This window comes from Mytilus californianus, unplaced genomic scaffold (genome assembly GCF_021869535.1).
Source record: "Mytilus californianus isolate M0D057914Y unplaced genomic scaffold, xbMytCali1.0.p SCAF_1, whole genome shotgun sequence".
NCBI lineage: Eukaryota > Metazoa > Mollusca > Bivalvia > Mytilida > Mytilidae > Mytilus > Mytilus californianus.
This window is the reverse complement of record NW_026262581.1, coordinates 137118384-137142895: the sequence shown is the minus strand read 5'-3', so window position 1 is coordinate 137142895 and position 24512 is coordinate 137118384. Positions and strand designations below refer to the sequence as shown.

General features: G+C 32.7%; 3 protein-coding genes across 9 annotated transcripts in view; 1 reads left to right on the top strand and 2 right to left on the bottom strand.

The window, feature by feature from the left end:
* The window catches only part of LOC127736176 (probable 3',5'-cyclic phosphodiesterase pde-5), a 75957-nt gene extending 69351 nt beyond the window's left edge, over window positions 1-6606 (top strand). For 5 of the 6 annotated variants that reach the window (XM_052246762.1, XM_052246756.1, XM_052246768.1 and 2 more), the window contains 3 exons: window positions 1573-1653; window positions 2870-2958; window positions 3806-6606. In XM_052246762.1, the coding sequence (XP_052102722.1) occupies window positions 1573-1653; window positions 2870-2958; window positions 3806-4196 (561 nt within the window). In that variant the 3' untranslated portion in view covers window positions 4197-6606. Of the gene's footprint in view, window positions 1-948; window positions 1104-1572; window positions 1654-2869; window positions 2959-3805 lie in introns of those variants that run through there. The other variant, XM_052246789.1, reaches the window with a different exon arrangement.
* Window positions 1-24512, bottom strand: part of LOC127736224 (trimeric intracellular cation channel type 1B.1-like) — a 200978-nt gene that overhangs the window by 114762 nt on the left and 61704 nt on the right. The gene's annotated exons all lie outside the window — the stretch shown is intronic.
* LOC127736201 (uncharacterized) lies at window positions 19905-21806 on the bottom strand. The gene has a single exon (XM_052246800.1). It carries the CDS (start codon window positions 21753-21755, stop codon window positions 20103-20105), a length of 1653 nt encoding a protein of 550 aa, XP_052102760.1. The 5' UTR covers window positions 21756-21806; the 3' UTR covers window positions 19905-20102.

Sequence of the window (24512 nt, the reverse complement as noted above, 5' to 3'; positions counted from 1 at the left end):
GGATATAGAGCTCCAAGTCAATAATGTTTTTTATGGAGCAGTTCAGGCTCCAGGTTTTATATATATCAATCTTGGTGTAAATCTAAGGATATGAAGCTCATGTTGATTTATGATATGAAGGAGTTCTGACTCCAGGTTTGTATGTATACATAAACAAAGTGATATAGAGCACCAGGTTGTTATCGTCAAGGAGCTCTGGCTCTAGGTTTGTATTAACCCATGGAATATACAGCACACTTCCATTGCTACCATGGAGGAGTTCTAGCTTCAGGTTTGTGTAGACAACCAATAGGTACAGAACCATTTATATATCTCTAGCATATGTTTACTCTATCATAAACTAAAAATAAATACATTAAGTTACACTTCTTTCAAGTAAATATGTAAAACTATCACTTTAGTAAGTTGTTGAAAAAATTTGGTGTACAAATTGATCTTTCAGTTTTAATGTAATTTTTTGGCCCAGTCAGATTATTCACACAATACGGTATTCATACACCAACAATGAATAACAAAAACAATCAGTTCTTTTGTAAACCTTGGTTACTGCCATTGATTGAAAGTTAGATACATTTTACCTGATTTGTTTTTTTTTTTCAAATTCAAGCTAAACTTTATGAAAACTGGGAAACTATTGTTTTAAAATATGTTTAAAATATCTTGATATATATTTTAATGAATTTCAGATAGATTTATTTCAAGCAAAAATCTTCCCTCTTTAGTGTAAACATATTTTACGTCATTTGGACTCGGGTAGAGAGTTGTCTCATTGGCAACCATACTGCATCTTGTTATTTTTATATTTCCATGTATGATAACTAGTATAAACAAGTATGAAGTATAAAGTGATTCCAAAAAATGGGATTTATATCATTCAGATTGATCATGCTATTCTTTAGTATAAACCTTGTTAGGTTCCAACTGGTATAGAATTGAAACATATTTTAGGGTGATGAAGAAAAGAGGTTTAACGATCAGACAATACCTTGTATGGATCGTAACTTTGCTAATAATTTACCAGATAATGAGGTATAGAACTTCAGTCATTATCCTACATATTTAATATGATACACTTTTAAATGGGTACAGAAATAAATGTATTTAAATTTTATCTTAAGTTCAGTAAAACAGTTTGTTTACCTTTTACAAAGCATTGACTTTTATTGTTTGATGACTGATTTGTATTGGATAATATTTCTGTGTCCATTTATAGCACTGTGATTCATCTGATTACCACAATAGAATTGTATTAACTGATCACAAAGTCCCAAAATTTATTCTTCTACTAATGGATTTGATAAAAAAAAAAAAAAATCAACAAAATTCAGCAAAATATTAAAGTTCACTGAAGTATTTGTATAATTAGATAAAATCACATGTGTATTATATTATATATGTATTGAAATATCATGAAAATATTTGTTTTAAGCCATGAATATTTTGTTATCTTTCAAATCTTTAATTTTTATTGTCAATTTAGATGTGATCTTAACATATAAGAAAAGGATTTATAAGAAATTACAAAGAATTAAATTTTGGGATAGTTTGAATTGATTAACTTTTAACACACAGGGTGATGAAGAAAAATCACAAGGTTTGACTCCAATGCCGATGATGGACAGAGATAAAAAAGATGAACTTCCACACTTAGAGGTAGGCATGTTCACTTTTCTTATTTTATCAGTTTTATTCATATTTACAATATGATATTCCAATTATTTATATTTACAAGACTTGTCCATACGTTATCTTCTAGAATATTTTATATCCTTGAAAAGGAATCAATAGGTTCTCAGGACACACAACAAATAAAGTGTGAATTTGTATTGTAGTGTATCTATATAATAAGTTAATATTGTGCTTGTTCACCTTGCAATCACTACAAGTTTTGAAATATGGCCTGCATTAACATTTTTAGGAATAAAACTCATAAATTCAAATGGAAAACAAGTGAACCTGTGAGAAAATTGTCAACCATCAACTTCGAAGACTATAGACTTACAATACATTTCTGTCAGGCTAATTATAGTTTTGTGCTTGCTTTCTAACAATTGATAGTTTGGCTTTCCAAAATTTGTTTAGAGTGTACCTAATTGGTGCTATTGCAGGAATATGTCACAGCATCATAGCTTTAAATAACCTTCACAGTGACCTTAATTGACACTTTCACATAATTTGATTTCAATTATTTTCTATTCAAAATGATATACAAATTTGTACTCGCATTATGTTCTTGAATAAATGTGAACTTTGTGAGACTTCATGAATGCTGCATTTTTATTCTTTTATGAAGAAGGTATTATATGACAAAAACCAGTGAATACAATAATGACAAATTAATGCTATTATCTGTTATCATTAATTTGAACATTTTAGACTTAGATATTGTCTAATTTATTTGTTTTGTGACCTCAATCTAAGTTTATTGAAGAATAAGATAAACTACCTAAACTGCAATGCTTTGAAATTTTGGTATTTTAAAAAGATATGAGGAAAAGCCTGGCTAATAAGATATGATACAAGATTTTCCCCTAAAGACTTTTATTAATGAGGCTTGAATATCTAGTGTATTGCTGTTGGTCATATTGAATTTTAATCAAATACTTCTTTTGTCGCATATACAATTTGATGTGGCATGATTATGACATCATTTTGACATGATAATATTGCTACAAAAAAAGTCATGATTTTGAAAGGATCTAAGAAATTTGAATTTTTGTAATTTAATAATCAATTATGACTTCTCTCATACCTCCTCTTTTAAGTCAGTTTTAAATCTTAACTTTTTTCCCTTTATACAAAAAAAAGTTTCCATCAAATTATTTGTTTGTATAATTAGAGATTTATGTGTTTATATTTCTGTTTACAGGTTGGGTTCCTGGTTGGTATTTGTTTGCCATGTTATGAACTAATGGCTCAGGTATTACCGAATACCAAACCTATGGTGGATGGTGCTGTGTAAGTACAGTGTTATGTTTGGTAATGGATTAAAACAAAGGCTAATTAGGCTATCGAATTTTATAATGGGAATGCCCTTTTCATATACAGTAAACAAGATAAAAACCTTAGCAGTTATAGATGAAGCATTTACCTGAATTATAATTGAGCCCACTATAAAATATATTGCATTTAACTTACCTGTCTGTCTGTTTGTTTGTCTGTCTCTCTGTTTGTCCAACGAATATTTCAGGTCTCACTTTTCTCTGGTACTACTTTACAGAGTGATTGTTTATTTGGTCAGCAGCTTGGCAATGATGAGTTGTAAAGTGTGAACATTTTTCAAATCTGCAAGACACCTACTTCCTCTTTGCTGATACTTTGAATTATTCAATTTGTTGAATGAACTTAAACATTTGCTTCAATTTAGATCTTTCCTCAAATTAGTCAGCAGCTTGTCAGTGATGAGTTGTAATATGTCAGCTTTTTCAAGATCAGTCACTACTTCTTGTATGCTAAGCGAGACATCACAAGCATTCTTGTTTAGATTTATTCCTTCGGTTAATCAGGTTCATTTTACAACTTTATTTTAAGAGTAATGTTGTTTTGTTGAATTCATCCGCAAGAAAATGAACAGGTCGTAAATTAACATAAATAATTGTGAAGTGCTTTTATTTTGGCAAAAATCTTAGAAATATGATAAACACACACTCACAAGAATAAGATTAACTATTGCAAAAAACCTAAAAAAATTCTAGGTATGCAGTACAGGTATATTTAAGATAGAAGCTTCCAATTGCATATTTAGGATTTCTAATTCATCTTTGTCTGTATTCTCTAAATACTAATATTGATTATCTGTTTCCAGATCTAATTTGAAAAAATGGAAATACCTCGCCGAAAATAAACTAACTGTAGATCAGCTCCCTCCAGAACAGTTGGTCAAACAATTGGAATATAAAAGTAGTGAAAATAAACAGGAGGCCTTGGAAGGAAATAAACAAGATTCATCGGAAAAAAATAAACAAAGAGAGGAAGAGGAATCAGATAAACAAAATGAACTCAATGCTAAAGCAGGAAACAAAGATGAACTAACAGAAGAAAGTAAAATGGAATCAGTGGAAGAAAACAAAAATAAGTCTATAGAGAATCAGTCAGATAAAGGGAGCTTACTCACAGACGTTAGATCTGAATCATCTGTCTTGGTTCATAGTGATAACGATAATAATTTAACTGAACAGATTCATGACAACACATGATAAATCGTCCACTATTACAGTTCAAAAGTGCTCATCCATCTGTTCTCTATATAGTATGTGCCATTGTACTGGTCAACAGTTATCAATATCATGTGATATTTTATTTGTTTATGCTTAAACTTCGGTAGAAGGGGGCATAATGTTTTCTGGTCTGTTCATCTGTCTGTCAGTCCATCTTATTTCAGATTATAGTTTTTGGTTAAGTTTGAGGTTTATCATGAAGTTGTGGTCACATCAACTTGAGACTATGTGCATATGATGTAAAAAAAATTTATACCAAAGTATAGTTTTTGATCCCTATTTCATGGTTCGCTGAACATGGAAATGTGATAGTGTGAACTTAGTACCTTCTTGTGATAAAGTTTTTCATTTACCATGCAGCTTTGGTCACATCAGTGAGAAACCTATGACACTTGTTCATTTCGTGATAAAGTTTTCAGATTTTATGCCAGATTATTATTTGACCCAGATTTGACCATTGACTGAACATTGGCACATGATGGTGCAGGTGGGGCAGGCGGGGCATAGTGACGCATATTCTTGTTTATTATTTCATTAAGGAAGGACATTTATTATTTGATCCAAAAAAATGTTGAAAAGTGTTTTTAATAAAAATCCACATTGAAATTTTCAAGTCACAATTAGGATTTCAAGTCAATATGGATGTATTATGAAAGTTTATAACTCTATGGCTTTCTTGACTTAAAGTGTTATCAACAGTTTTACTCTCACATGAAAATTGTTTTATTAAACAGCTTTTTATCTTTTTACATAAATGGTATTATATTAAAAGAAAAGTTTGATCTTTTGTGTACAGTGAACATATATATATATATTGGTGCAAACAAGCAAACAGTGAGTTTCTGTGTATGTTACATCCATTTTCGGTATTGTCATGCTGTACACACATGTATGTGAGTTAGTGTAAAAGTAGCATTATTTATACATTATACTTGTAGCATTGTTGAATTGTTAGATCTCCAAACAACATAATCCAGTCATGCCAAAAAATACATATAGGTGTGTGTTCAGATTTTATATAAGCAGAATTATTTTTTATTAACTGATCACCGATCATATTTGTTTACTCATATTTTATGACCTTTCCAAAATTTGCTAATATATTTTAAGAGGTACTGGTATTTCGTTTATTCTCATTTATTTTTTAATGAGAGGCAGAATTTCTTTCCAAAAATAGACGTATTTACACTTGTATGCAAATTTGTCCGCCATGACTTAAAATCAAACAAGTTCTCATAAAATTTGACATCACAATTTAAAAAATTTGAAGTCATAATTAAAACGTGGTTGTTGCTTGACGTCAGAAGTTATTCAGAGCAGATCTAAGGTCATTCGGAGACAAAATTCAGCTAAATACCAAAAGTGTAAATACGTTTATTGAAAAGTGCATTTACTTCAAAAATAATAACAATAAATATTGTTAATTCAAATATTTTAAGCATTGTGTTATTTTATGAAAGATGCTTAATTTTAGAATGTTAGGTATAAAACAGCTTGTATATTGGTTCATTATTATTTAACATTAAACACAAGTATCCAGTACAAATTCTCAGTTGTGCTCAGATTTTGAGACATGATGTACAGATAGTCATTGGGGATATCCTAATTTTAGGATATTGTTAAGAGATGGATAGTTTTAAGTACAGACAGTCATTTTGGGATATTTTGTAAAGAGATAGATTATTTATTGTTGTTTTTTCATTTAGAGTCAGCTGTTGCTATTTGTTTTTATTTGCTTCTTTGAAACACAAAAAATACTCAAGTTAACTTTGAATTTTTAATTAAGTGATAGCCTGATCATATTTTTTTAATTTATTTCTTTTGAATTGTCCATTTATAATAACTTTATCCTTGTAAGGGTTTTATGTGTAGACTTGATATTATTTCTCTAAACAAACATTACTAAATAGTATCATAGAATTTTTACAGGATAAGCACACTTCTTGTCTTCTTAATAAATTATCCTGAAGCTATTATTTAAAACCAAATAGCAAACTTAATTCTGGGAAAAACTAAATTTAGATGGAAGTGATAATCACATGTATCTTGGTTTATCCCAAAATATGAATATTCAAAATTACAATAATGAGATATGACCAAATCTATTGTGTACTACTGTATAGTAATAATTGCTCTCATAAATAAAGCCAAAATGTAACTTCATTTCCATGGTAATTAACATGTTTTAATGTTTGTAAAAGAAACGGTTGTTTTCTCTTCATCAAAGTTCAGTTCCATACTCCAGCTGCTATTGTGCACTGGTCAGTTGTTTTAAGTGGACATATTTGTACAATGTAAATTATACAGTATTTTATTGTAGATCAAAAGGAATAATATATTGATAATATTGATATTGTGATATTGTTATTCATTAAATTATTATTTTATACTATGTTTCTTTTAATTCCATCTCACCAACAATGCTTATTTAAAGAAACAGACTTTGTGTTGATTAATATATCAAAAGTATTTCATTAATACAGATATACAATGATATATATAATCCAGAGGTGGATTTATTGTGTGGCAGGGTGCCCAGGCCCCCCTTTATGGAGCTATATTTATGTGAGCCAAAATTTGTTCCTGTGAAAAAGTTCCAGTGGAACTTATATCACAGGAAATATGTTTTGGGAGAACTTTTTTCACAGGTAATTTCTATATGATTTAAAATTGTTCCATCTCTATAAAAAAAGTTCCACCCTTTACCTGGTGAAATAAGTACTGGGTTGGTGAAATTTGTTCCTTACCTAGTGAAATAAGTTCCGGGTTTATGAGATTTGTTCCTTATCTGGTGAAATAAGTTCTGGGTTTGTGAGATTTGTTCCTCACCTGGTGAAATAAGTTCCTTGTCTGTGAAATATGTTCCACTTGTTTAACAAGTTATCTTATATACTGAGCATTTGTCATCAGTGAGTTTAAAGTTATCATTCAAGTGCATTATAAAAATAAGTATTATATTAATAATATAATTGATAAAAAGTGTAAATCATCCAGTTTGGATCCTATGGAGTATAGCAAATGTTTAATTATACACTCTGTAAAAAATATCTAAATGACACTTTTGAACCAGAAAAGATTAGAATAAGAAAAATCATTCAGAAAAAAGTATAGTTTAAGAGGAACATATGTTATAATTTTAAAAGGACAAAGTGACTTGATCATTTATAAAGTATCAAAAGACACACTCTTTTGAAACTGTGCCATGTCCTATGTACATGTATGACTGGAACACGGGGCCATGACAGTTAACAGGAACCAAGGAGGAATACCGCATAAAACATAAATACAAATTATGATACATTACCATCGCTTTTATTTCTTATCTTCATCCTATAGTTACAGTCATGCCTTCAATTGCAAATGAATCCCATGCAAGTACACTCAGTCCAGCATTTAGCTTGCATTATAATTTAAGTGTAACAAGAAAATGTTTCAGTGTGCAATAATGATTGAGTGGAACTTATTCATTAGTTTCTATGAAATATTTACATGTTCGTTTAAAACTAATGTCACAGGAACTTATTTAAAACTTTTTAATATTAATTGAAACAAAATTCATGGAGCTATGATTTTTGTTCCGGAACTTATTTCACATTTGGCCAAAAAATTAGTTCTGGAGCAAATTTTACAGTGCTGGAACATATTTTCTGTGATATAAATTCCGGTGGAACATATTTCCTATGAAATTTGTTCCGGCGGAACAAATGTCATGCCGGAACAAATTTTTTGTTACATTTACAGTTAATGCAGTTTTTTTACCTGTTCCATTTCAAACGTTGCCTAGTTTGGGCGCCCAATACCCCTTTTTTCAAAATCTTAGATCCTGATCTGTAATCAGGAGAACATTAATTACTATGTATGGTCTGCATCATCTATTCTCAGCAATGTTTGCAGCCATTGATAAATTAACAACTATTAAGAAATAACTATGAAACATCTTTTCAAGTTGATAATTTTGAAAATGAATACCTACTAAATTAGGTTTAGAAGAGAAATAGAAATTTTGTCAGCAAGCAATCGGACAATTACATGTAAAAATCCTTGGTGTTCTGTAACATTGATTGTACAAAGTTATAGGTTCTTTTGTGATATGAAAATCTTCATATGCTTGGAAACATGTCCTGATTGACAGGTGTCAGACCACCAATTCAAAATCTCTATCTCAACCAAATTTTGCAATTTTCACAGCTTTCTCAATATTTTACCCTAAGTTTAACTTTATAGAAACCATGTATATCCTGAATTGTACATGTATCACCTTTCTACATGCCAATTTTCAACCTACCTTTAAAGTCTTATAAGAAAGAACTGACCTTTGGAACACAAGTACTGCTAAAAATAACCGCAGGTTTTCTGGAAATCTTAAATTAGTATACTATGGAGCGCATTAATCCTCAGTTTTTAATGCAAACTCATAGACAAGTAAATTTTGCCTCAAAATGATCTAAATATATTTCTCTTTCACCAAAAATTTCATTTCTGCAAATGTGGTGGTAAGTTTAAGTAAACAATGACATCAAAAGTACTATTTTGTGTCAGAGCAGGGCTACTTTTACATATGTTCTAAATTGGAGGGAGTGAATTGGTGGTCTAACACCTAAAGTAACACTGAATATGACAGATAACACATTCTCCCTTATCAGTAACACTGAATGTGATTGGTAACACATCATCCCTGATTAGCAACACTGAATGTCCCAGGTAATACATCTTCCCTGATCAGTAACACTGAATGTGTCGGGTAACACATTCTCCCTAATCAGTAACACTGAATGTGCTGGATAACATATCCTCTCTGATCAGTATCTCTAAATGTTCTGGGTAACACATCCTCTCTGATCAGTAACATTGAATGTGCTGCGTAACACATCATCCCTGATTAGTATTCCCTTCTATTCTACCATATAGTGACCGCCTTCAACAAATTGAAGATTATGTCACAGGAGGAAACTTACAACAAGACATAGATTGATATATATACAATCTTTAAAAAATACAAAAAAAATAAAAAATGCTTTGTATAATATAGTATGATGTAATAGTTGAGTTAATATTGATGCTTCGAAATTGAAGATTTGAAAGAGTCTACTGAAGTGCAATTTACAATGTTGTCCGGTAGTTTGTTCCAGTCGGTAATAGTTCTTGGAAAATAGGATTCTTTTCTGTACTGTGTTTTGCAGGATGGAATTTGGAAGCTGTTCGAATTTGAATGTCTTGTTTGTCTTTTTTGTGGGATTAATTTTTTTATTTTTAGGTATTGCAACCTTTTCGTGTTCAATTTTATAAAGCATTACCAATCTTGAGTCTTTTCTTCTGTCAGAGAGGCTGCGCCATTCAAGATGTTGTAACATGTTACCAACGCTTGAGGTGTTTCTGTATTTGTTGGTAACAAGACGCGCAGCCCTCCTTTGAACTTTTTCAATGCTATCTATGTCTTGTTGTAAGTATGGATCCCAAACAGAGCAAGCATACTCTAGTGATGGTCTTACTAGGGACTTCTATGCTTGCTCTTTAATTGATGTTGAGCTTATGTTCAGATTCCTCCTTAGAAAGCCTAGGGTGCTATTAGCTTTCTTGCATATGTTGTTTATGTGCACATCCCATTTAAGGTTGGAACTGATGGTAACCCCCAGATATTTTGCTGTTTTTACATGTTCTAATGAGTGATTGTGTAATGTGTAGTTAAATTTGATTGGTTTTTTATTTCTGGTGACTGAAATTACATTACACTTATCTGGGTGGAATGCCATTTTCCACATACTTTCCCACAATGCCAGTTTGTCAAGATCTTTTTGTAATGTGGATGCTTCGGAATTTGATTTTATTGCCAAATACACTATTGTGTCGTCTGCAAATAAACGTACTGTAGATGTAAGACCAGTTGGAATGTCGTTAATATAATACAGGAAGAGACTTGGTCCAAGAACTGACCCCTGTGGAACCCCTGACTCAACTGCAACATACTCTGATTTTTCCCCTCTAGAACTACTGCCTGTTTACGATTGCTTAGAAAACTTTGTATCCAGTAATTTAATTCCCCCTGTATCCCGTAATGGTGAAGCTTATTAGTTAGAAGAGAATGTGAAACTTTATCGAATGCTTTAGAAAAATCCATGACCAAAATATCCGTTTGTTTACCGTTTTCCATGTTAAGTGAGACATCATCTATAAATTAAAGTAGTTGTGTTTCGCAGGATCGACCTCTGCGAAATCCATGCTGTAGGGGATATAAAATGTTGTGATTATCTGCATGTGTCATGATGTGTTTAACTACTATGTGTTCTAAAAGTTGGCAACAAATGCATGTGAGAGATATAGGGCGGTAGTTTTCAGGGTTATATTTTTGGCCTTTTTAGTATACAGGAGAGACATGGGCAGTTTTCCAGTCATCTGGAACAACACCTGTTTTAACTGACTTCTCAAAGATAATGGTAAGTATTGGTGCAATTTCATGTGAAAGTTCTTTTAAAAATCTTGGTTTAATTTCGTCTGGTCCTGCTGCTTTGTTAGGATTTAAGTTATGTAAAAGTTTTTGTATACCTTCTGTTTTTATGATTAATTTTGTTATGGGTGGAAAAAGAGTATTCTGTGGCATGTTACACTGTTTGACAAATTCTTTATGGGAGATATTTGATGCTGGTGTGAATACAGACTGGAATTGTGCGTTAAGTGCCCCAGCTTTTTGTAGTGGATCAGTTAAGAGTTTGCCATCTTGTTTAATTTCAGTAATACCACTATAATGTTTAATATAGGTCCAAAATTTTTTCATAGTGCCAAAATTTGTTCCATCTTGTGGTGGTAATATGATGCTTTCAATGTATTCCCAGTATGATTTTCGTATACATTCTGTACCTGGTGTTTAACACTGAATGTCCCAGTTAACACATCCTCCCTCATCAGTAACTCTGAATGTGCTGTGTAACACATCAACCCTGATCAGTAACACTGAATGATCTGGGTAACACATCCTCCCTCATCAGTAACTCTGAATGTACTGGGTAACACATCAACCCTGATCAGTAACACTGAATGATCTGGGTAACACATCCTCCCTGATCAGTAACACTGAATGTACTGGGTAACACATCCTCTCTGAGCAGTAACACTGAATGTACCAGATAACACATTATCCCTCATCAGTAACACTGAATGTGCTGCGTAACACATCATCCCTGATTATTAACACTGAATGTCCCAGTTAACACATCATTCCTGATTAGTAACACTGAATGTACTGTGTAACACATCCTTCCTGATCAGTAACACTGAATGTACTGGGTAACACATCCTCTCTGAGCAGTAACACTGAATGTTTTGGATAACACTTTCTCCCGGAACAGTAACACTGAATGTGCCAGGTAACACATCTTCCCTGGCCAGTAACACTGAATAAGCCAGGTCATCTTATCATCTTTGATCAGTAACACTGAATGTGCTAGGAGAATATGTCCTTGATAATCTCAAGTACTTGTCTCCTGAAGCATGTCCTTAGTGATCAGTAATACTGATCAGTGACCAGATCAGGATGACTATTTGTCTCATGTTAGATGTCCTCACTTATCTGTAAACTTCTTCAGTTCTCAATTAAACTTGATTTCTTACGTAAAACAACATGTAACTCGTCTTCAGCATTCAGTAACATGCTTTGTGTATCTCATGTGGTACTTATTCAGCTTTCAGTAACACTTATGTGGTTCATGTATCCGTGACGTCCGCAGTGTTCAGAAACACTATTATGTAAGTGTCATGTATCCCATCCTCAGTGTTCAGTAATACTAAGTGCCTCATGTATCTCATGTAGCATGTCCTCAGCGTTCAGAAACGTAGTGTCTCATTTATCACGTTCTCATTGTTCAGTTCCTCAGTTCTACTAAGTTAGTCGTGTGTATCAAATAACACGTCCTTCAACGTTCAGTAACACTTAAAGAGTCTTTTTTAACTCGTGTAACACGTCCTCGGTGTTCAGTAACGCTATGTGTCTCGTGAAACACGTGATGTGTAACTGTTTAAAGTAACATGTACCTTGGTGAGCAGTAGCACTTAATGTATAAAATAAATACGTCATGAGTAAACAGTTACACTTCTTGTCTAATGTAGAACGTCTTAACTGATCTTTTAAACTAAGGTTGTAGTTGCTTGGTGCTTAGAAACACAAAATATCTTTGGTAACAGTTACTTGGTGTTCTGTATAATAGTAATCTTACGAACAGTACTTTGGTGTTCTGTTACACTGGAGATCTAAGGGGAGAGTTATTTGGTGTTCTGTAACACTGTTGGTCTTAGGGAAATGTTACTTTATGTTCTGTAACATTGAAGGTCTTAGGAAACAGTTACTTGATGTTTTGCTACACTTGGTGTTCGGTCATACTGATGGTTTGTTCGGTCATACTGATGGTTTGTTCGGTCACACTGATGGTTTGAAGTAAAAGTTACTTGGTGTTCTGAAACATTGACGGTCTAAGGAAACAGTGACTTGATGTTTAGCTACACTGGTGCTCTTGGGGAACAATTACTTGATGTTCTGTAACACTGATGGTCTTGGGGGACAGTTACTAGATGCTCTGTAACACCGATAGTCTGAGAGGAACAATTTCTTGATGTCTTGTAACACTTGTGGTCTTGGGGAACAGTTACTATATGTTCTGTTACACTAAAGTTCTGAGGGAAAAGATATTTGGTGTTCTGTAACACTAAAAGTGTCCAGCAACACTGAATCTCTAAGGGAACACACACAGTTACTTGGAGTTCTGTTATAATGCATATCTTAGTGAAACATTATTTATTGATCTGAAACACCGAACAACCGGTTACTTGTAATATGTGCACAGAACTGTATTTCTATAAGACTGTTTTTCAGTAACAGGGTCTTTGTAATGTGTGCACAGAACTGTATTTCTATAAGACTTTGTCAGTAACAGGGTCTTTGTATTGTGTGCACAGAACTGTATTTCTACAAGACTGTTTGTTAGTAACAGGGTCTTTGTATTGTGTGCACAGAACTGTATTTCTACAAGACTGTTTGTTAGTAACAGGGTCTTTGTAATGTGTGCACAGAACTGTATTTCTACAAGACTGTTTGTCAGTAACAGGGTCTTTGTAATGTGTGCACAGAACTGTATTTCTATAAGACTGTTTGTCAGTAATAGGGTCTTTGTATTGTGTGCACAGAACTGTATTTCTACAAGACTGTTTGTCAGTAACATGGCCTTTGTAATATGTGCACAGAACTGTATTTCTAGAAGACTGTTTGTCAGTAACAGGGTCTTTGTATTGTGTGAACAGAACTGTATTTCTACAAGACTGTTTGTCAGTAACATGGTCTTTGTAATATGTGCACAGAACTGTATTTCTATAAGACTGTTTGTCAGTAACAGGGTCTTTGTAATGTGTGCACAGAACTGTATTTCTATAAGACTGTTTGTCAGTAACAGGGTCTTTGTAATCAGTGTGCAGATTATGTATTCTTCAAGATAACGAGGACTTTCCTGAAACATACGGTCTAACCAAATTAACCCACTTCAAATTATACATTCTGTCCTAGTCATGATTTTTTTAGCATTCGAGCAAGAAATGGAACATTTGACCTACCAAATACTTTTGATCAGTATCCCATATCATAGTTGCTGGATTTCAACTTGACACAAAACTAAAAGAATCTGGTTACTCGAAGCCATTGAATGTAACAATAAATTTGTGTAAAGTGATGACTATTTTGCTTTTACTATAAGCATTTAATTATATGTTCTTTGAATATGGGATATAGTGTGTATGGCATTATATCATAAGTTGTCTGATATTTCCTTTCACACGCACTTTAATTGATTTTAAATCGTTTTATTTTTTGTAAGTTTAACAAAGGATATTATAGTTTAGATACTTAAAGCGACCATGAATTTGATGTCATTATGCCATTTAAAGTAATTAATATAAAATAATATAAAGGATTTATGTTGATCTGAGGATTACAAGTCTACTAATATTCTTTTTTGTTCAATACACAACTTCTTTCAATACACGTTTTTTCCTATCCGATCTTTATATACTGGAATGACCTTTTTCAGGTAAACACATGTATTTAGTTTCGGATATAAACAACTTTTAAGATCGAAACTTCAAAGGTATTATCGGAGAAATATCTGTAGAACAAAAGCATGTCTATATGTGATGACTGACATGTTGCTAATGTTCGATGGAAAACACCCGTCGTGTCAAATTCGAGCTAAATATATAATGTATAAATAAGAAATAGTATACATAGACATATAAAGGTGCTTTGTCTCGTTTTAAATAGATTCATTGTACAAAAACACAAAACATGAGATCTTATTTACGTTCATCGTCTTCAGAATAACTATAATGGCTCACCCCCAGTCTTTTCGGTTCATCTTCCATTACCCAGAACAAGTGTGTGCTGAAAGTCTGATATAGACTTTACCTTGTTCTTGTCTGCAACATGATATGAAACATTTTGAGATTAATAGTTATTAGGACGGAGGGGATCAATTGATGGGTGTTTGTTCCCTTCCATTTTACCGCAAATTAAGAAGAAGGAGACGTGGTATGATTGCCAATGAGACAACTATCAACCAGTTCAAACGAAGTGGATGTAAGCAATTATAGGCAATCGTAAGGCCTTCGACATAGAGAAAAACCCAGACCGTATAGTCGGCTATAAAAGTTCCCGATAGGAAAAATGTGATTCTTATGAGAAAACTAACGACCGTTCTTATCACAAAACAATTTACAAAATAAAAATATGACAGACAAGAACCAAGGAAAATCACTGAATTGCAGGCTCCTGACTTGGGAAAGGCACATAAAGAATGCAGCGGTGTTAAGCATGTATGTGAGCGCTCAAATCTCCCCTAATCTGGGACAGTGGTAAAACAGCACAAAACAAGAACAAATTGTAAAAAAAATCGGTACAAGGCACAAAAATTACTAACATAAATCAGACACAAAGCACCGAAATAAGAGTACTCGCAGTTACTGAAAGCTAGTTCAAAGCCAATTACAACTAATAGATAAATCATGTTCTCCCATACTAAAGTACCAATCAGTACATATCCAACAGATTCAATGTAAAGACGTCATAAACAGTCTGAGAAACGTATGACCTTGCGCAATGCCAAAATAATTTTTAAATATAACAATCACATTGTGTTTTTGTATGGCCAAGAAAAATTTCATCCTAGATACTCTGAATAACTTTTAGCACAGTTTATATATTGATTAAGTAATCTACCATGTAATGCACTGTAACCTAATTTCTCTTTCATGTCGCATATTGATGGTTTGTAAGTAATACTATCAGAATCACATATCTGCTATACAGCCATAACATTATATTGATGGTTTGTAAGTAATACTTTCAGAATCACATATCTGCTATACAGCCATAACATTATATTGATGGTTTGTAAGTAATACTATCAGAATCACATATCTGCTATACAGCCATAACATTATATTGATGGTTTGTAAGTAATACTTTCAGAATCACATATCTGCTATACAGCCATAACATTATATTGATGGTTTGTAAGTAATACTTTCAGAATCACATATCTGCTATACAGCCATAACATTATATTGATGGTTTGTAAGTAATACTATCAGAATCACATATCTGCTATACAGCCATAACATTATATTCATGGTTTGTAAGTAATACTTTCAGAATCACATATCTGTTATACAGCCATAACATTATATTGATGGTTTGTAAGTAATACTATCAGAATCACATATCTGTTATACAGCCATAACATTATATTCATGGTTTGTAAGTAATACTATCAGAATCACATATCTGTTATACAGCCATAACATTATATTGATGGTTTGTAAGTAATACTATCAGAATCACATATCTGTTATACAGCCATAACATTATATTGATGGTTTGTAAGATATACTATCAGAATCACATATCTGCTATACAGCCATAACATTATATTGATGGTTTGTAAGTAATACTATCAGAATCACATATCTGCTATACAGCCATAACACTATATTGATGGTTTGTAAGTAATACACGCAGAATCACTTATCTGCTATACAGCCATAACATTATATCTTACCTCATCAAATCTCATTATAGATTTTCCTTTGAACTTTAATTTACCCTACGGTACCCTATAATAGACTTTCCTTTGAACTTTAATTTACCCTCTCTGTATTTAACCCCTTCCAAAGGATAAGTTATTCGAACTGAAACACAACCACCACCCAACTTTTTTTATTCCCATAACATTGACATTCTATATTCAGCCTTCCAATAAGAGTCTTTTTATATGATTTTCGCAAAAAAAAAGTTTTCTTGATTCACCTTTTAGAAAAAAAATAAATAAGTCAGTAAATTTTGTTTTTACATATTGCATATAGGCACAAGTCGTGTAGAATTTCAAAAAAGACTATTGTTTTTTTTAAATACTATATATGAAATCAATAATGTTATATGTATACATGAGTATCATTGCACAAATCTTAAAACGTTTGTAAAACAAAATTACATGTGCAGTATCATTGATTCTAGACAAGCATGTTCCTATCAAATTAGTGTAAATAAAACTACATAAGGAAAACACGGATGCGTAAATAATACTTTATAGTTTACCAAAAAACTTTCTGAATCTTGTTTTCGGCCGCTTATGATTTGAAGAGATTTCTTATCTTCTGATAATTGTATAACAAATACAATTATTTTAAATAAATTTGTTAAATTTCAAAGACTGTATCACTTCACTAAAGTATTTTTTTCCAAAACAAACTCCAAATAATATATATCGCTTCACTATTTTTTTTTTTACAAAACAGGAAGGAGATCAAAGCAACCGGAGAATTAGGGATCGTATTAAGTAAGCGGAAATCAAATCAAAAGCGAATCCTTTTTAAGAGGTGCTTTTATTCAACCCATTATATGTCTACGAAATATCTGAATAGACTATTTGGTTACTAAATGGATTTATTATATTAATAACATGGAACACAACCTCACTCTACTGACTTGCTTTGTTAAGTCACTGAGCTTTAAAATGAAAAGAAAATAGTCTTCCTTTTCAAAATAGTTATAACTCGTGATTACCTGTAAATTCAAGTTAAGGATGAACGATAATTTTCTTGTATAAATATTGATAGTCCAAAGATCCAAGAAGAGGGGATATTAAAATATTCGTTTGTGTCAGTGCGAATCATTTGGAAAACTTGACCTTTATAAGTACGAAAACTAAAGAAAAGTTGATTCTTAATTACTTGAGATGCATTTATAACTCGCCAAGATTTAAAGACTGTCTTCGACCTGCTATTTAGGATAAAGTCTTTTTCATTGCTGAATACTTTCGAGTTTTCAAGACGTAGAACAACAATAGTTTGACCGTTTATTTGATAGGGTGAATATAGATTTTTATCTCTAATTATGCAAATTGGATAAATATCAAAATATCAAAAAGTAAAATAACAAAAATACCGAACGCCAAAGGAAGTCCTTTATAAAATGCGAAATCAAAAGCTTAAACACATGACAGTCACAAACTGCTCTAATTTGAAGTTGCTGAGAAAAATGTTTCCCAAATATACATCGATTTGTAGAACAGCCACAGGAAATGAGCCAGAAGGGGTCGTTGTCCTAATAATTAGCTGAGTGTTGCGAGGTGGAATTTTTCGACATTTTTCTTGCTGAAAATGACATTTTCAGATTTGAGGGAAGCACGCCATATGTATGCGACAACCAGGAAGAAGATAAGTGACGTGTCTGAAAATGTGTCATACGTTACAGAAGTTCCGAATATGAAGTTTGGTACCAAATATCATGAAGCTACGATTTAGTTGTAGTTGCTAATAAAAATGCGACGAGATTCCCGGACTTATACATGCATCAACGAGAGGAAAATACATGTATGCGGCAAACAGTAAATAGATACATGAAGGTCTTAAAATGTATCACACTGTACAACTTACCAATATAAGGCTCACATGGTGTTATACACTGTAAAACTTACCAATATAAGGCTCGCATGGTGTTAAACACTGTAAAACTTACCAATATAAGGCTCGCATGGTGTTAAACACTGCACAACTAACCAATATAAGGCTCGCATGGTGTTAAACACTATACAACTTACCAATATAAGGCTCGCATGGTGTTAAACACTGTAAAACTTACCAATATAAGGCTCGCATGGTGTTAAACACTGCACAACTAACCAATATAAGGCTCGCATGGTGTTAAACACTATACAACTTACCAATATAAGGCTCGCATGGTGTTAAACACTGTACAACTAACCATTATAAGGCTCGCATGGTGTAGTACGGCCTTTAACACGGATCCTTGGCTCATACCGAACAGCAAGCTATAAAGGGCCTCCAAAATGACTAGTGTACGTAAAACAATTTAAACAGGAAACCCAACGGTTTAATCTATATATAAAAAAAAACGAGAAACGAGAAACACTTAAGAACCACATCAACAAACGACAACCACTGAAAAAGGTTCCGGACTTTAGACAGGTGCAAACAAATGCAGCGGGTTTAATCGTTTTAACAGGCGCCAACCTTCGCCCTAACCTGAAATAGTAGTGTAACATTACAACAAAGAAAGACACACTGTAAAATATCAATTGAAATGGCTTAACTCAATCAAAAGACATATTAACAAAATCAAGTAAACATAAACTGAACGAATAAAGTTGATCTGTGACACAATGTCAAAAGGACAACTATAACCTTGGACAAAATGCATTCTTACATCAAGTTATAGGATGGAAGGAGGAATCAGCGCCGGGGTTGCATAGTCGTCACATAGGAAGTGGAACTTAGTCGTCACATTATTACTCCAAGATGCATCTGCACACAAAAACCTTTATTGTTAAGATCATTTATATCTGTGAAATGGTGAGGATGCGCACGCTGAGGGGGTCCTGAGAAAAACCCATAAAGTTCCCCCGACTTTGTTGAGGATGAAACATTTACCATTGAATCTCATTCTTCAACAACCAAGCAAATAGAACCTAATAGCTCGTGTCTTTCTAATGCATTGACAACCTTTCGATAATCTATTTTTCTAATATTTTACTAACAGAATATTTTTACATAATGCGAGCCAAGTTTGAAAGATACGGTTATTAAAAAAGCATTCAAATCTAAAATGCGTCCTTTTCAAAGAAGGGTTTATTAATCAAATTCTAGTTTGTTGTATGATTCGGACATTTCTTTTTTTTCTCTCGTCTTTTAGTTTTGGTTCAAGGTATACAGGTATCCTTTACTCGGTTTATGACTTACTACTTTTAATATGTTAAGATGTATTTGAGATATTTGGACTTTTCGTTTTGTTTTTAAGTTGATATAAATTGGCAGTAAATATCGCCTTAATTCTCTAACATCCTAGTGATATTTTGTCAGTTTACTTGTGTATTATTTTAAAATGTCTTTACTACTAGCCTTTCTACTTAACACATTGTCTTCATATTGGTCTAAAGTGATATAGTCGATTAAATTGGTTTATTCACCCATAAACGGATCAATTGTCAATCAATTATGAACATTTAATCTGATTAAACTGTGGTCGTCGTCGTCTTTTGTCACATGGTAATTCAAATCTAATAAAATTGTATTCAACAACAATGATAAATAACTGAATATTTGTATCTTTGTATAGCTTCAGCGAAAAATAAGAATAACAAGTCAACTTTGTTACTTTAAGTAATAATATAATAAAACATGACATGATAAAATTTTGACTTTGATGCTTATAATACTTAAATAAAATATAATCTCTCACGGTCTTTTGACTAGTTATCTTTTAAAACAACACACAAACTCGCTCTGGAAAGGATTCAACATGCATGCACCATTTTAAGTGTGGACACCAATAAATAATCGTTATAAATACAAAGTGTTTAATGAATGGCGTCGGGTGCCTGACGACCCAGTTCTTGAACTCCTATTATCCTCCTGTTGCTGAGGAGGTTGTTTAGGCTTATATTTATCCTTATGTTTAGACAGTTTGGTTTTTCTCTGTAGTGTTGCTTCACTTACTATACGATGCATTTCTTTTGAACTTGACCCACTTGATGAGTCTGTTGGACGAGGATTTTCTATCTGAGGTGCTGAGTCTGAGCGAGAGAACCGTCTGGGTGGAGGAACTGGAGGAGGCGAGTCCTCCCTGATACGTTCAGTTTGAGGTTTACTCTCTATTCGTACGTATGTTGGTGATGATCCACTGTTTCGACTATCATACATAGTCGTTGGTTTATATTTACTATTGTTATATCCAGGTTTACCTTTGTCTATCATAGCGAGACGGGAACGGAAGTCATCAAGAGGTTCATAAGCCGGCTCCTCAAAGTAGCTTTCCTCATCAGATTCATATGTAAATTTGCTTTTCGGTGGCAGTTTTCCTTCCCTGAGATACTGATAGAGGTCATCAACTTCTTCATTGAGAATATCTTCGCGACTACTTGCTCGTTTAAGTTTATTTCCGTTTTTATTTTCTAGAGGTGTTTTGGTTTGTCCAGAAAAGATATTCGCTAAAGAGTGAGTCCGATTTTTCTTCACAGATTCAGGAACAGATATAATTAGATGAATTGTATTGTTATAATTAGCAACCATTTTGTTGCATTTTGTTATCATATCTTGACAAGGCACTGACAGAGAAATATTGGACATGTTTTTGGCTGTCACTAGTTTGAAGGGTACGTCTGTTGGAACGGGTGTTATCCTAATTTCACCCTTGTCGATGGGGCACATAAAGGCTGTTTCGTCGGTATATGCCCAATCAAATCGTGTTAAACCTGTAAAACGATTTTTGTCAACTTTGGGCCAAACCCCTTGCACAAGTTTTACAGTCATAGGAAGTCTAAATCGACTGAGTATATCTTTAATGGTAAAGACACCGGCAACATCATTCGGTCCTGCTATAGGCGTGAATAATCCTCTTTGATCAAAGCTTAAAAATAATGTATTGTTTCTCGAATCAGTACACTTCAAAAACTTCAACCGCTCCCCCGAGGAAGTCTGTGTGGTAATTTCTCCTGATAATATTAACTGTTCGCCTGCAGGTATTATATTTGAATTGTCATAAGTTAATTTACCTTCACTACTCGCTACAAAGCCTTTAACATTTTGGCGAACTAGGCATTTATTTGGCAATTCTTTGGCAAGTTTCTGTACACTTTCAATGGGCCTGGATGACCTACCGTCTTCTGAGAGTATTTCAAACCATCCTTTGTATGATATAGGTATAGAGAGTCGTTGGTCCAACGGCACTATGCGACACAGTCCGTCTTTCGTTTCATATCTTTGAACACTATGTGCTAGAACTTTTACTCCAGTTTTAATCGAATGTACAAAAACTTCTTGATGCAGTTTTCTTAAAGGGATTTTTGAAACTCCTAAATTATTAAACTGTCCTTTTACAACTTTTGCCACTATAGGTAAATCAGATTTCATTACCAAGTTTTTAAGTTGTATTTGCTCACTATTCCATTCTGGGATCACAGTACTATACAATTCCCTTCCGTTCGCCATGATCATTGTGTATCAACTGTCGACATGTCAATTCCAATATTATGATTACCTGTGTTTACCTGTACAGACTAATTATCATACCTGTTGGACGAGTTTAAAATCAGTCATATGTTGACTCACAGTACAAATCAACCATTACCATAGGAAGTTCACTTAAGATTTTTCATAGCGGTTTTAAGGTTTAAAATATAGAAAATAATTTGCCATCAATAAGTGATTGTCACAATCATGTGATTTATTGAAGATTACGAAAAAATAAATCAAATTCATTGAACAAAACATCTTTTCATTTCCCACACTCAAAAGGGGGTTTCCTTCACAAATTTATTAACAAGACGATCTATATGTGAGAAAATACGTCGAAGTTCCCAAAACTTTGGATATAAACAATGTAAATGAGAGCAAATGTATGACTTTTTTCTGATTTTAAGGACTATCTTATAGGCCTCATACCAAAATTCCTAAATTTTCAATTATATTATAAATTTGTTTTATTTTTTTCTGATAATTTAGAACAATCAGATACATAAAATTGTATTATAAGTCTCTGGAATTATCAACGTAATTTTTTTTTCTCACATTATCAAAGAAATTTACTAGTATTAAAATCCTTGGAAAGATTAAGCATCATATTGTCACGGCACACTACGAAGCTATCATTATGGCTCCCCAATTTTTCATTTTTCATTTTTTTTTTATATTTACCTCAAACAATGTACATTAGTGAAGGTCTGGATGGGGTTAACAGAATAGAGAATAATGGGCAAAAAAAAACTAGGGCAAAAGAGTAAAGAATAGAGAATATTGGGGTGCTAAAATATAAAGAATAGAGATTTGGGAAAATGACCTAAAATATTAAAGAATAGAGAAATGAAGGACCCCCTACCAGACCCTCATAAGTACGCAATCACCTTTAGAAGGGGGCATTGTTTTTCAATTTTTATAAAAATAAAAGACAAACAATTTTTTCAATAACACAGGAACAAGAGTTTTTTTTATAATGTTTATTATGTTATTTTTGCTAGCAAATTTTTCGATGGAAACAAATTATTTTTAACTTCCCTATTGAAACAAATCTTTTTTTCAAGTAATTTAGAATTAAATGATTTCTTAAAAACAGCCCCTCCCCAAAAAAGAAAAAAGAAAAAGAAAGTATGAGTGGTCAGTGCAGCGCCTAAACAAAAGGTAACTGTTAATAAATAAACATTTCAATTGAAGTCCTCTATCTATAAAAAAAAGAAGAAGATATGGTATGATTGCAAATTAGACCGAATCACATAGAAGTTAACAATTGTAGGTCACTGTACAGCCTTCAACAATGAGCAAAACCCATAACCCATAGTCCGCTATAAAAGTCCCGGAAATGACAAATGTAAAACCATTCAAGCGAGAAAACTAATGGCCTGATTTATGTACAAAACAATGAATGAAAAACAAATATGATATACAGCAACAAATTAGATGACAACCACTGAATAACAGGCTCCTGACTTGGGACAGGCACATACAGAATGTGGTGGGGTTAAACTAGTTTGATGGCGCCAAACACTCCCCTTAACCTCCGTTATTTTTCTTTTCACGTTGAATGATTTTTAATCAGATTCTAATAATGTTAAATTTCTAAGTACCTCAATTGTCTTTATTTTCTATAGTTCTTTAATTTGATTATTAGCTACTAGTCTTAAATGCAAACTGGAATAATGTGATCTGATGAAATGATTTAGTTGGGAAAATATCAGCATCTGAATGTTAATCTTGGACCAATCTGGGACTATTATACTAACAGGACCAATAGACAACAATTTGTCCCAGCTGTATATATACAACAAAGCCAAATAATGCTGCAACCAAAATAGTAAGAAGCTCCTGCTCTGACACCAGAGGGAACACTTCATCAATCATAAGGGGTTAATCACTTGTACATGGGATTATAATTCATTCTACATACTGTTAACTATAAAAATGTCAATAAAAGGGAAATAGTTAGCATACTGAATAGCATGTCAGAATAAATCATTGAATCACTAACAGATGTTTTGGTGAATTATTAAAAATTATGAGAATTAAAAACTTGTTATTTACAGTTAACCACTGACTATCCAATTATTACCACCATAACCTATAGTTAACCTGTTAATTCAATTTATGGGTAATAAAATGTATGTTTTTGAGCCTATTTGGTAACAACCAATAAATCAATGGCCATTATTGGTTATGAAGTCTGATGGCATAGAGACAGATGATCTTGTAAATCAATACCTTAAATTACTTGGAAATATACAATGTTAATGATTTGTCAATTAGTTTAATGTCTGATGCCTTTTATGGAACATAAAAACATGATGTCATGGTTACTTTACAAAACAAAAAGCTGTTTACTGTTATAAGGAATCATAGTTAAGAGGGTGCTATGAGCTGAGACTAATACATCAACCATAGCTGTATACATTTATTGGTCCCAGCAGATACATATAGATATATATATATATAAGTGCCTATAAATAGCAGCACATGACATACAGATCTATGGGAGTGTGGATTAATCAGTACAGAGATTAATTCAATTACACAAATAAAATTATAGATTGCCTAACAATGTAATTTTAACACACTATTTAGTATGCAAATATAAGAATGTTTAAAATATTTACAAAAAGATGAAAATAAACGCAATATTTCGCTAGACTAACTAGCTTTATCAAGCATGCATCTATCCAAGTGAAATCGGATGTAGATGATAAGAAACTTTTGCAGCTCAATGTA

Bases quoted from the DNA above. Each gene is read 5' to 3' on its own strand.
- LOC127736201 (XM_052246800.1), bottom strand. From the start codon at position 21,755: ATGATCATGGCGAACGGAAGGGAATTGTATAGTACTGTGATCCCAGAA.